The sequence below is a fragment of the Chinchilla lanigera genome, unplaced genomic scaffold (assembly GCF_000276665.1).
Source record: "Chinchilla lanigera isolate Chin_1 unplaced genomic scaffold, ChiLan1.0 scaffold00019, whole genome shotgun sequence".
Taxonomy (NCBI): Eukaryota; Metazoa; Chordata; class Mammalia; order Rodentia; family Chinchillidae; genus Chinchilla; species Chinchilla lanigera.
In genome coordinates, this window is record NW_004955420.1 from 24,487,429 (window position 1) to 24,501,754 (window position 14,326).

Consider the following 14,326-nt stretch of genomic DNA (forward strand, 5'->3'; position numbering starts at 1 on the left):
TTTTTTTTTTTGGTTTTTCTCTGGTACCGGGAACCGAACTCACGACCTTGCGCTTGTCAGGCAGGCGCTTTTGCCGCTGAGCTAAATCCCCAGCCTATTTTGGATCTTTGTAATACCTTGTAGAAGACAGCCAATAAATGTTGATCAGTACTGTGATGTAATGATACTTTCTTCCCTGTTGACAACTACGCAGAACCTGAAGAATGTCAGTAGTGTTGTCTTTTAAAACTTTAGTGCTGGGGCCGACAATATAGCTCTGCAGCTCGAGTGCCTGCCTTGCAAGTGCAAGGTCCTGAGTTCAATTCCCAGTAACAACAACAAAAAAAGAGAATCCTATTATTTGCCGGGGCGTGGTGACCCACGCTTGTAAGCCTGTAATCCTAGCACTCAGGAGGCTGAGGCAGGAGGATCCTTGCAAATTCAAGACCAGCTTGGGCTACAAAGTGAGCTCAAGGCCAGCCTGAACTGCGTAGTAAGACCCTGTCTCAGAAAGACAATCAATCAATCAATCAATCAATAAAACTTCAGTGCTGCTGAGCGAGGTGGCATACTCCTGTAAACACAATGCTCAAGGAGCTGAGGCAGGAGGATCTCCTGACTTGAGGCCAGCCTTGGGCTACATAGTAAGACCCTGTCTCAAAATAAATAAACAGAAAAACCCCTTTAGTGCTTTGTTTTTTTGTGTGTTTGGTTTTTTTTTTTTTTTTAGTGCTTTGTTTTCTATTGTTCTTTAGGAGTATGTATTCTTGATAATATGTTCAACATTTTTAACATAGCAAATTGCTTCTTTCCTCTGTTATTTATGTCTCAATATTAGGTATGTCTTCCTGTGACACATTTGCTCCTGCCACTGTTGCTCCTCAGGGATGGTCTGTGCCAGCCCCAAACTCTGCACAGTCAGAACCCTTTGTTCCTGCAGAGGACATTAGGGAGCCTTCATGGCCAGCCACAGGTAAATCACTTAAACTCATGGTCTCGGTTAATGGTTGCAGTATCGTCAGTGTAAATCCTCAGACACACTCTTAGCAGACAAAGATAACGTTTTCAGAACTATCACACACATTTTAAAGCTTATATTAGTGATTCAGCTGAGGGAATTAAATTGTAGTAGAACCATAATTATTAGGGTTAAAGAGCTGTAAGAAAAAGAAATTTAATATGGTCCATTTTAAAAGATAAAATAGTTAAACTCTGAGTGCAAAATTACTGGCAGCTTTCTAATTGTCTGACAGAGTTCATGCATTTAGAGAGTCTCTGGGCAAGTGGGACCTAGAGAGAAAGAAAAATAACGAATAAGAGAGCCTTGGTAAGCCAGGCGTGGTGTCACATACTTGTAATCCCAGCACTAGGGAGGCTGAGTCAGGAGGATTGCTATAAATTGGAGGCCAGCATGGGCTACATAGTGAGTTCAAGGTCAGACTGGACTACATAGTGAGACCTTGTCTCAAAAAAAAAAAAAAAAAGAGAGAGAGCGCCTTGGTATAGAAGGTAGGCATGGGTATAGTAATCACAATATGGTTCAAGGCTGCCTGAAATATCTGCTTCTCAGAAAATTCCCAAATAAAAAATAGACACTATGAAAAAATGCAAACTCAATTTGGAAGGGGACAAGGGAACTCAAAGATCTTTTTTGGGAAGATTGTACCTCCCATATTTCTCAACCAATAAAAAACAGTGGTGGAAGGGCCCTGCATGTTAGGGTTATAAACTATTTTCTGTGACCACTGTGTGTGCCTCTCTATGCGACACCCAGGCTTGCAATAATGACTGTATTCAAGCCTTGCTTTTGATGTTCTTCCTGCCTCTGGAGTTGTTTGGTTGGAGGGGCGGGGGGGGGGGGGCTCTGGACAGGTGAACCCATTTCTCACGAGAACAAAGATGATCCCTTCTTAATTTAAGGCAGATTTAGAACTGGGGAATTTTTTCTTGATAGGATGGGTACTGACAGGTTTCCGTCTCACTACTGAGTAGTAATATGCGTTTTGAAGCCTATATTTTCTCTCCTTTGCCTTTTCTCCTATGCTCCTTGTCTTCTTGGATCATATATTATATTCTTCTTCTGAGTGATGGGATTGTCAAAGAACAGGCAGCGTCCATGAACTCTACTTAATTATGCTTTGTAGTCCCCAAAGCCAAATATTCTCATGACATAAGAAAGTAAGTTTTTGTTTGTTTGTTTGTTGTTTGTTGTTTTTTGTTTTTTTCCAGTACCGGGGATTGAACTCATGAACTTGCGCTTGCCAGGCAGGCGCTGTGCTGCTGAGCTAAATCCCCAGCCCCGGAAAGTAAGTTTTGAATGCAGAACTGAGTGGACAGCTAGATATTTATTTAGGATCTTGATGTTTATGTCCCTTAGACCTGGCTGAGGAGATGGAACTGGCATCAGGAGAAGAACAGCCACTGACAGAAGCATTAGACGTGATAGCAGGACAGAAGACAACCGACATGGCACCATGTAGAGAAACAGAGGTGGTCCTGGCCAAGGTCATGGCACCAGCCACAGAAACCAAAGTAGCATCGGCTAAAGATACAGCGCAAGCCCCTAGTTTGGATGTGACACTAATCAAGGACACACAGCCATCCACTGAATCAGATACACCTCTAGCCAAGGACATGGCGCTACCCATAGAAGCAGAGGCTGCTGCAGTGGAGGATGTCATACTGCACACAGGAGCAGATATGTGTTCAGCCGAGGATGAGGTGCTGCGCCCAGAACCGGAAGCGGCCCCAGGCAAGGAGGATATGATAGAGAGAGCACCACCAACGGATTCGGCCCCACAGCAGACCCTGATTCCACCCGCAGACACAGGGATCACTCTGGCCAAGGATGTGGTGTCACTCTGCGAAATGGAAGCAGAACTGGCAAAGGACAGTGTGTCATCTGTGGAAGTTTCTCCAGCTAAGGAGATGGCTTTGTCCTCAGAAACAGAGGTGGCCCTGGCAAGGGACATGGTCCTGCTCCCAGAACCCCTGGTGGTCTTGGCTGAGGATGTAGCTCTACCCTTAGAGAGAGAGAGTTCTCCAGTGAAGGATATGGCAGCACCCCCAGAAATGGAAATGGCCCCAAACAAAGATAGGGCCATACCCCAAGAAACAGAGGAGGCCTTGGGCAAGGATGTCGCTCTGCCACCAGACACAGAGGTGGCCCACGTCAAGGATGTGACTCCACTGTTAGAAAAGGAGGTGGCCTCAGTCAAGGATGCATCTCCGCCTCCACAAACAGAGGCGTCCCTGGGTAAGGATGCAGTGCTGCCCCCTGGCACAGATGTGACTCTGGCTAACAATGTGCTTCCAGCCCAGGATGTCTCACAACCCTTAGAAACAGAGGTGGCGCCAGTTCAGAAAGATACAGAGATGGCACAGAGCCAGGAAGGGCTAAGTGAAGATCCCCAGCTAGCGTCCCTCCAGAGTGAGGGATGGTCACCTGCACCTCCCAGCCTGATGTCAGCAGGTATGCCTCTCTGCTTACTCTTACTGTTTCTGAGGTCTAGTGTCCAGAGGATAAGGGACAGTGTTATGCCAAGTAAGGTGAAGGCCGGCTCACTGTGCCGTCTGCCTCTGTTCATGTTCTTCCTCTACTTGACACTTGTCTGCCTTCCGCTCCTGCAGCTCCAGCATCTTGTCCATCCTTGTTGTCTGCTGATCTTCCTGCTTTCCTTCCAAATAATTGAAGCAATAAAATAGAACATCCAGATTTCCAAATTTCCAAACCTCTCTACCCAAGGGACTTGTATCTGTAGTCACAGACCCTACCTTTTTTCCTGTTTTCATAAGCAAACCGTTTTTCCTGCTAATCAGGGCCAACCTTTCCTCTCACTTGGTACTAGTTTCCACCTCTTCTTTCCTACTCAAGTATGTTACCCTGTACACACACACACACACACACACACACACACACACACACACACACACACGAACCTTTTACCATTCTCAAAATCTGGTGGTTGGAGGGGTAGCTAAAATAATGTTTCTGTGAAACTCATATAGTTTTTACTATTGCCTTTAGAACCAATCAAAGGCACAAGCCAAAAGCACAGCTTGCCAGCAGATGAAGAACCTGGGTTAGAGAAATTAGAACAAAAGAAACCAGTCAACAGTCAGCTTGCTGAAGCTTCTGCAGAGACTTCAGGTAAGTTAGGAAAGCAAAATGGGCTCTTAGAAGCAGCTTAACCAAGGAATGATAGGGTGCTGATGGCACACCTCATCCCTACTTCCCTGCTTACTTGATGTTAATCTGCAGCATCGTTTAAAAAGTCACTTTTGCCTCTTCAACAGATTTGTTTGTTTAAGGCAGAAAGTCAGCTGTTACGTATTCTTAAGTTACCACTGTCTCAACTCAGGACACCTAAATTTTGGTCCAGTTCAGCTCGCTCTTTGTTCTCTGGTCATTGGCATGTTACTTACTGTATCTTACTTTACTCAGTTATTAGCAGGTGAATAAATTGGTCAGCTGTTCTGTAAACCCTTACATGTGTTTCATGGCTCACTAGAAATGCAGGCTCCTGGCCTCCATCTGGACCTTCCCAAGTATAATCCTCCTTTGAACAAGATCCCTAGATAATCCTTACATAAACTTTGAGAGGTACTGTGCTAAGATACTTTGCAATTTAGTTTCATTGTTCAGTAATCTTTTTAAGATGATATGTGTTTGATGATAAGCCAGAAACTTAGGAATATAGTATCAACTTTTTTTCCTTTCTGTGACTGTGATTGGAACGTAAACTCCTTGGGGACCCGGGTCATGATTTATTTCACTCTGAATCGGTAGTCGTTTGCATTCTGTCTAGTACCTAGTAGGAGCTAAATAAATGAGTTCTTTAGTGTTGTCTCAGAGACTGAACATTATCGTCTATTTTACTAAGTGTTTACTAATTATATGCAAAATAGATCATACTATGGCACATAGATATATAAGTCTGGGTCCTTTCCCTTGAGTTACTATTGTATTATAACTTGGAAAAAAAGAGAAATTCCCAGTAGTGAACTCTGAAGACACAGATTTACATACTAATTGAAGAAAATAGAATAAGAGATGGCACCAAATAGCTGCTAATTAATTGCAAGTTAAGCGGTGTAAGTACTTGGAGAGTACTACAGCCTCAAAATTTTTGAGGGAAGCTGTAATTAACCTGAAATTTATTTAGAGTAGCATTTAGAGGACATTGAAACAGTAAGAACAAGAATAAAGGGTACTACTTTTAAATGTTTTAAAGTTGTTTGAGGCTGGGAGTATAGCTCAGCAGCATAGCACCTGCCTGGCAAGCACAAGGTCCTGAGTTCAATTTGTGGTACAAATAAATAAATAAATAAATAAATAAAGATGTTTGAAATCAGTTCATTGGATCAGACTTAACAGGAGTGATCATAACCTACTCTTACTGAGACTTTCTAGGACCTTGGATCCATATTGTGATTCTAGAATTTTTCTAAGGATGCTCATCCTAATTGTTGTAATTGTTTTTAAATTACTTGACATTACATTTCTCTGACTTGGGGAAGTATAGTACATTTAGAAACAGAACATAGGGATCTAACATATTTGTCTTCCAAAGTAGGAAGCTCTGCTTCTGGAATGAGAATTTTTCCTGTCCAAAAAACAAATTCACTGTGATTTTTTTCCTTTCATTTAAGTAGCATAAATCTGGTCTCCTGGTCTGCTTCTCAGAACCAAGCTTGTTAGTTTGACAGAGATTCATGTAATATTAGCGACAGACTCTTAGAATTACAAATTCTGTTGAAAATCAAGAATAAATTTGTTCAGTCATTAAATAAATGTCGCAAAAAAGAGACAAGCACTAGAAACTTAGCTGTCTTGTAGAATTGGGATTTATGTATGAGTTAAAAATAATGACAAATAGAAATAAGTTAAATGAGATTTGTAGGCTTATTATGAGAGTCATAGTACTTATTATGCTCATTATAGAGGTTAAAAGATTTCAGTATTTGAAAGTTTAGTGTCTTTGACAAGAAGATCCATGCCTGAGATGATGACCTCTGGTAAACCCAGGTAAGGGGTGAAAAATGTTTGGAAAACTGTGACGGTGAATGAAAATGGACTACTTAACTGAGTCACTAAATGAACTTTTTTTTTTTAAACAATAACAAGCAATTTGTTGTTGGAATTTTAGCTGACTTCATGTGTTGCAGGTGCCCCTCTCACACAAGGCAGACAAGTTTGCAGACCCAGTGACCGCAGGGCAGCGCGGGCCAGGCCTGCCAGGGTCCTTCCTGAGTTGCCGGGAGGCTCTTCTTCTTGGAAGACTCTTGAGCCCAGGCTGGGCTCTGCCCCTAGGGCCGAGTCGGATTGGGTCTCTGGCTCGTCTTTCTGTGGTGAGCCTGGGAGCCAAAAGAAGAACGCTCACACGGGCTTCCTTGAACCCCAGAGGGATCTTGGCAGGGAGGCCTGGGACCCAGAAAGCACCCCAGTGATGATGAAGAAAAAGAAGAAGAAACCAAAGCAAAAGAGATACGCTCAACCCCAGGTTGGGGGGCAGTGGGATGACAGCAGTGCAGATGAGCCCAGGGGTCATCCCTCTGCAGCTGCTTCCCTCAGACCTGGCGTCCTCTCCAGCCAATCTACCGTGCTCAGCCCAGAGTGTGGATTTGTTGCCAGAGAAAGCATGAGAAGGAGGGAGCATGTGCTTGACTCCAGAGCAGCCAGACAGGGAGGCGAGAATTTCATCTCTGAGAGCGTTAGAGCCCCTTCATGTCCAGAAGAACTTCCAGCAACTGCAGTCAGTGCTGAGCCCAAACTAAGAAGAGAGAAGCAGGGAAAAGATAACAGTTCAGTGCCACCGAGCCACGAGAAATTGCCACGGCACGATGAATACAAGCCAAGGCCTGCACCCCACCGGGAGACTCCTGTGGATAAAAGCCAGACAGGGGCCCCTCCTGGTCTGAAAGGTCCCCTGACAGAGGTGCCTATGCACACACTGGCAGCTCCTTCAGAGATCAGACCCGAAGAGGGTATGACTTGCTCCCCTGTCTCGGACCAGAAGGCTCTGGGTGCGGTTTTAAAACCCCCATCAGTGGAAGAACTGCCTAATTTGACAGCCATTTTGACAGCAAGTAACCCAATAGAAAATAGTCTAAAAGAAGGGAATGATGAAAGCAAAATGACTAACCTGCAGGATGTCAAACAGAAAGAGTTTTCAGAAGAAGCCAGAGAGGTTAAAGAACCAAAAAGGGAAGCACTTTCCAAGCCAAGAGAAGAAATCAGCATCTTTGCGTCTGAACAGCCACATGGGCAAGTGTTAGATCAGGGCTCTGGGCAAGGGGATGAGCCAGTGAAGAGAGTGGCCGGTGACGGCAAAAGCAAGAAAGGGCGGGGGAGTTCTGGGAGAGTGCGGGCGGGCGCCGGGAAGGTGAGAGCCAAGACAGAGCTGCCGTTGCTTCTGGATGGTGAGAAGGATGGAAGGGCTGTTCTGGGGCCCGGAGAGCCCATCCCTAAGACTGAAAGCGTGGCTGGCCAGGATGAGACAGCAGGGCTGGGGCTGGGCTCTTCAAAGCTACCAGGGACCGTGACTGGTGTCCCCGAGGCCGGGGTGATGGGGGAGCCCAAGGAGCTGACCAGCCCGAGGGTGGGAAGTGCCATGCAGGGCCTAAGTCTCTTGGAAAACGGGTCAGGCCTGACTCAGCCTTCGGATGCTAATAGGAGAGAAAGAGGAGCCTCAGTCAAAATTCAGAGTGTCAGTATTCAGAGCAAGCAAGGAAAGTGGCCTTGGGTGGATCATGAGTCAACTCCCTGGATTTCTGAAAAGCCCAGGAAGAGAGATAATGAAGGCAAAACCAAAAAGTTTAAAAATAATTACCCCATACAGACTGCTAGAATGGAGGACAAGGAGGAAATCCTCAACTCAGCTTTTGTGGAGAAGGATGGAGACAGTACTAGTAGTATTTCCCTGAAAAACAAGGGACTGGGCCTCATTTTCCCCAAGGCACCAGACCCTGTGTTCTCACATACATCAGATGCACCCACTGTGGAAGTAGTTGACAGAAAGGGTGAGAGTGTTGAGGTTGATTCTGTTGAACTTGGGGCTGTTGAGGGGAGCAAAACACGCACGATCAAGGAACCAGCTGCCAGGGTGACAGATGTGAGCTCTCCAGACCAAACTCAGGTGGCAGGATTTGTTCCCTCAGTAGTGTCTGAGGAGAACAAGACTGAAACCGCCAAGGGATGCACCGCAGCGGCTGACAACTCAAATAACAGGGATGATGGAAAAAATAAAAAGGTTAAAAATAGTTTTCCTGAGAAGCCCATTCTGGAGAATAAGATAGATGCAGCAAAAATACATGTTGCCATGGAAACCGCTGGGAACCACAGAATTGAAGGGATGGGCTATGTGGATGAAAATAGAAATATTACATTTACCTGTCCCAGTACACTGTCAGGGCTGATAAAGTCAGCTACTCCAGAGACTCTGGGATTGGCAACCTGTGAAAAACTCCCTCCTGCTCCGCCGGTAGCGAAGGACAGGGATTCCTTACCAGACACCTTGTCAAAAAGTGGGCAGGGAAGAGCCCCGGCCCCAATTTCCAAATTATTAGTAGAAGATAACTGCAAGAAAGATGGAGCCCTGGAGCAAGAAAGACCCAAGGCCCCCTCTGCTGTTCTGTCCACGACAAGCACAGCAGGAGTTGTCCCGACTTCCACAGCAGCCCTAGAAACAGTTAACAGTCATGGAGATCCCTGGCATAAGAATAAAGGTGAGCTCGATGACCCTATGAAAAATGAACCAGGGATCGATAAAGGGCATGTGGTGGGAGAATCCGAGTTGGGACACCACGATGCCTCTAAGTGCTCAGTCCAGCAAACTCCAGACCCAGCACAAGGTCACCTTCTTACTCGACTGCCCGCAGACCAGAGCCTGCCAGGAGAGGCCCAAGGCCTCGGAGTAAAGACAGACCGGGGTGGCTTCCCAGCATCTCCAGCGAACCTAAAGCAGGTAACTGAGAGAGGCTCTGTTCCAGCCCAGACTCCTGACTTACTGGGAGACAAAACACAAAAACTCAACTTCAGTGCGGACCAAAATGCTGAAGATGCAGACTCTAGGGATTTAGAGAATTTGGAGAAGGAGACTGATTTGACTCTTTTGCCTCCAAAAGGTGAAAAGGATAAATCAAAAGAAATTAGTCTGGCTTGTAAAGTTGCAGAATTGGAATGTGTTTCCCTGCCAATACCAGAACTCCATTCCAGTTTCTCATGTGGCAAAGTTGAAGTTCCTCCTGCAGGGATGGATGATAAATTAGTAATGACTGCTTCTAAGGGTCTCCAGCTCCCAGAACTCAAAGATACCATCATAGAAGCATCTCAGAAAATGGCAGAAAAATCTGAACCAAAAACACTGGCCGAAGGGAGGAGGGAAGATAAAGGCAGAACAACAGAACCAGTGAAAGGCTACATGAGACCTACCAAGTCCCGAGGACTTACTCCACCTTTGCCAAAGTCTGCAGTCCAGGAACGAGAGCGACCCCGGCAACCAAAGTCCAGTGGTATGAGCTTGCCATGGAAAATGTGTGTGCTTGTGGCTTTTGACTCGGCATCCAAAAGGCAAAAAGCTTGTGCCTTGGTTCCATCCAGACTCTAATCACTCTCAATAATCTCTGGTTTGTTGGCATGAAAATCTGTAACTGCTACTTACATGCTTTCCATAGCCAAGGCGTGCCTTGTGTCCAGCGTGAGAAGGCTGATGACTTGGATGCATGCCTTTTTCCTCAGCACTGGACCTTGGGTTTTAGGCAAAGTTGGCTAGAAACCCTGTTACCACTCACTGTTCTTTTTTCTTAATTTGAAAACAAATTGTGCTTCTTGAGGAAGGGGGATGTCTCAGTGGTAGAGCACTTGCCTAGCATGCGTGAGGCCCTGAGTTCAATCTGTAGCACTCACTGACGGGAAAAAGTGCTCTTGTGGGGCAAGTTTACAACCAAATTTTAATTATTGGTTGGTTCAAGGATTCATGGCAGAAAGGAAAGTACTCATGTCTAGCTTATTATATGAGGTTTTAAAAAGTATTTTTAGTATATATATAGCTTGTGCCGATGGAACAAAACATCCACACTACGGTTAGATCAAGTGAAAATAGCATCTTCTTCTGTGGACACGGTGGCTTCAGACTTCATTTTGAGTAGTAGGGGATGATCTCTGGTTGATGCAGCCACATTCTCTGACCAGGTTGCTGCTTCTAGCCGCTGGCCCGCAGTTGCATGTGACTTAGTTTGGGGTGATCTCAGTGTCTTTGAAACACAGTCTATAAAACTGGTTCTTGTTGGGTTCCTTGTAATTTTGCCCTTTTGGATTTTAACGAGTCAAGTAATTTGAATAAAATTGATGTGAGGCATGGTAACGTGTGCCTGTAGTCCCAGTACTTGGGAGGCTAAGGCAGGAAGATTGTTGGGAGTTGAAGGCCAGCCTTGCTATATATATAGCAAGACCCTGTCTCAATAGATAACTAGATAGATAGATAGATAGACAGACAGACAGACAGACAGATGTGATTCATTTAAGATTTAAAAATAGCCTTGTTATTCCCCTGAGAAGCATACACTTAAAATAATGACTTCCCTGACCCTAACCTTCAAAACTTGTTTCTTCGCCTTTGAGGTTTTTCACAGTGTGCAAATGATTTGTCTCTTAATCACAGTTTCCCAGCATGCATGATACAGCTGCTAACTAGAAATTTAAAAAGCAAAAGCACTCTGGTGGATCTTAGCAGCCAGCCTGGCTTCTGCAGAGGCTCTGCCGTGAGAGTGCGTTCTGCATGGTGTGGGCCGTCCTTGGGGGTGGGCCGAGCTGTGCATGGTCTGTACCCAGTGCGGAGCAGTTGCTGTGAGTGAGGAACGCTGACCACGGTTGTTTACGTACAGTATTCTCATGTTTGCTTTTTCCCCTTCCTCTAGCTACCTTGTCACAAAGCAGAACCGTAATGCAGTTGTGTGTAGAGGGCCTTCCAGCATCCTACCCAGATCTTTACTGTGGATTTCTAAACCAGCTCTTTAGTTTCAGTAGTGATCCAAAGGGTAACGTGTAAATTTTGTGAAAACCTAGCCTGTATTTCCAAAGAAACTTTTTGCTCAGAATTTTTCTTTTGCTGTTTTGGTGGGTTTTTATTTGTTCCTTGGTTTGTAGCCCTGGGTATTGAACTCAGTGTGTTAACACTGAGCTACATCCCCAGGCCTTTTTTATTTTTAATTTGGAGATAGGGTCTTGCTAAATCTCCAAGTTGCATTTGCCCAAGCTGGGCTCCAACTTGCAGTCCTCCTGCAAAATGCTGGGATTGTAGGGATGTCTTTCCAGAAAGGATTTGTTCTTCTTGGGAAGCAGGCAGGTGCTGCAGAGGTTTGAGGCCCTGCAGTGGGCAGGCCAGCTTGGGGTGTGTGCTGGGAGAGGCCTTATAGAGTAGTTGAGGGAGGGAGAAAGGGAGAATAATGAGGTTTAGATAAAATGTATTCTCTAGGGCACCTTTTCCCTATAGACATTCCATACTTTTAAAAATTACTATTTTTTTAACAGAGTCTCACTGTAATTCAGGCTGGCTTTGTGCCCACTGTGTAGGCCAGGAGGCCTTGACCTCTCAGCCTCCAAGAACTGGGACTGCATGCCCATTCTATACTTTTTAGGCAGGAACATTGCTATGAGTTCGAGGCCAGCCTGGGCTACAAAATAAGACCCTGTCTCAAAATAAATTAATTAAATAAAAATTAAAAAATAATAAATTATCCCAGGTCCAGGTTGAATTTTCATCTTCAGCAACATAATGCTGTTCACACTTCTAAATGTGAACCTGTCACTGTATGGTGATGTTTCTTTGGGCAGAAGCTGTGCGTTCTTAGTCTAGCTTGTTCCAGGGTGTCCAGGAGCAGGTGGAGGTGCAGGTGCTGACCTCCAAGCAAGCTGCAGCTCCGGTGCAGGCACTGGTGCCTCATCCATGACTGGCAGTAGCCTGGCCTTAGTAAAGGCCATATCTTCCTCCTCTCTGAATCATCAGTGTTCACTGTCCTGCTTCTAGATGCTGCTGATTCTTCCATATTCTTTTCTCATTTGTCCTGTGGTCAGATAATGTCACCCATGATTTTCAGTATTTCAGTCAATAAAGATACTAGTCGTATGAACAGAAATAGTAACACCATATATTGAGTGAACATTGTGTCTGTTATCTGTAGATAGATAGGAGATAAGATTAATTTCTCTGTTTCTGTTTCTCACTCTCTGTCTCTCTCTCACACACACACACACACACATATACACACACGTATGCGCACCAATACTACAAAAGATTCTCTCGATTTTACAGGAGAGAACACGGGCACTGTCAAGATTAATGCCATACAGGTAGTTAAGTAGCTGAGCTAGACTTTGAACCAAAGTCTCTTAACGTAGACGGCTCATGCTTTCTTTATTCTTCCTTTAAGCGTAACTTTCCAGCAGTTTTAGGTACCTCAAAAGAAAAAGATGAGCATTAGCAGTTAGTGACTATGTATTTTTATTCTGTTTTATTTATTTTTGTTGGCGGGGAGTTTCCAGAAATTGAACTCAGGGCCTTGCGCTTGCCAGGCAGGCCCTTGTGCTGCTGGGCTATAACCCCAGTCCTGTATTTTTATTTAGTATCTGGGTACCAGGTAAGCTCTTTTCCAGCTGGAGATGTAAGGCTACATCATGAGGGCTTAAACTATGAAACAGAGATGAATTCAGGGTTAGTCTAGGTCATTGACTGGGTCTAGCATTTTATTCTTCACATAGATTCTGTGGTGGGTTTGTTCTGTGTCACTCTACATATCCAGCATAAAGTTTTATATGTATAAGATGCCAAAGAGAGGGTTTCAATTATAAATGAATTGCCTTCTTTGATCTTATCCTGTTTTGAAGGAAGCAAAATGGATATATTGTTCCAGTTGCTGCCAGCTACAGTTTTTTCTTCTGTTCTTTTCTCAGGATACTCTGAAATTTAGGGAAACTTCATCAGAAGGCTTCTTAACATACTATGCACATTGTTCTAGGCAGGGAAGATTCACAGAACACTTAGGAAGCCTGAGCTCAACTGTCAGAAAAGACCTTGCTGGGCATGCTTGCACACCCCTGTGATCCCAGCACTCGGAGGCGGAGGCAGGAAGATCACAGCAAGTTTGAAGACAGTCTGGGCTCCATAATGAGTTAAGGCCAGCCTGCGTTACATAGTGAGACCCTGTCTCCAAAAAGAAAAAAATAGAACCACCTTGTAGACCAGAAGCACAGTTTGAAAGGTTGTTCCATATTGGATTCTAGTATCTGCTCCATGTTGGCTGTATCCCAGAAACCAAGGGAATGGCAGTGCACGTAGGGTCTCATTACCAGGGACAAGATGCTTAGAGAGCCCTGTTCCTTGTCATCCTTAAGCCTGGTCTCCTTTTTATTTGGCTTCATTTCTGGTTCTTCAGTTTCCTTCAGCTCATCAACTGTCTTCCAGCAGCTGGGAATGTCAGTTTATGGTGGGAAATTCTCTTGGTGTGAAACTCAAAAGTAATTTATAAACCAAGAATCCTAACAGTTTCAAGCTTCCTTGTACATAAATAAAATATGCTCAGCAAATGAAAAAAATCATTTGTAATCTTAGAACTTGCTACTATTTTACAACTGGAGAACTACCCACTTGATAATATCTCTCCTTAACTATAGTGCCCTTGAGAAAGGCCTTTTCTCTTTGCTGTCACCTTTGGTGGCATTTTTCTTACTAGCATGTCAATTAAATTTACTGGGAATCTGTATGTTACACAGTTGAGAATAGCTATTGTTTATTAAAACTGACTATATGTCCAACACTAGTGTCCGTGGGTGTGGTGCTGGGGATTGAACCCAGGACCTGTATACCAAGCTACCCAACCACTGGTTTGTTGTTGCTGCTGTTATATTGTTGGTTTTGGTGTTTTTGAGACAGGGTTTTGCTATGCAGTTCAGGCTGGCCTTCAACTCACTGTGTAGCCGATGCTAGCCTCAAACTTGCAGCAATCCTTCTGCCTCAGCCTCTCCTGTGCTAGATTACAGGCATACGAGACAGGGTCTCACTAAATTTAAATTGCCAAGACTGGGCTTAAACTTTCCATCTCTGTTTCAGCCTCCCAGAGGGCTAGGATCACAGGTGTGCACTGCCATGCTGGCTTAAACTCCTTTACCTTCAGACAATCCTGTGTGTGCAGTGCTAGTATTTATCTTACTTTATAGAAAAACATTAAATACTTTCTGGAATATTGGTTTAAACTATTCATTATCCTGCATGGATTGATTGAGGGTGCTGGGGATTGAACCCAGAATCTCTCTCATGCTAAGCACTTGCTGCATCACTGAGCTGCTTATTCC

At 44.6% G+C, this 14,326-nt stretch overlaps 1 protein-coding gene across 11 annotated transcripts in view; it reads left to right on the forward strand.

The window, feature by feature from the left end:
* The window catches only part of Map4 (microtubule-associated protein 4), a 99,919-nt gene that overhangs the window by 49,937 nt on the left and 35,656 nt on the right, over positions 1 to 14,326 (forward strand). For 7 of the 11 annotated variants that reach the window (XM_005383384.2, XM_005383382.1, XM_005383381.2 and 4 more), the window contains exons 5-8: positions 818 to 952; positions 2,357 to 3,451; positions 4,007 to 4,129; positions 6,148 to 9,492. In XM_005383384.2, the coding sequence (XP_005383441.1) occupies positions 818 to 952; positions 2,357 to 3,451; positions 4,007 to 4,129; positions 6,148 to 9,492 (4,698 nt within the window). Of the gene's footprint in view, positions 1 to 817; positions 953 to 2,356; positions 3,452 to 4,006; positions 4,130 to 6,147; positions 9,493 to 10,896; positions 11,043 to 14,326 lie in introns of those variants that run through there. The other 4 variants (XM_005383390.2, XM_005383391.2, XM_013513377.1 and 1 more) reach the window with 2 other exon arrangements.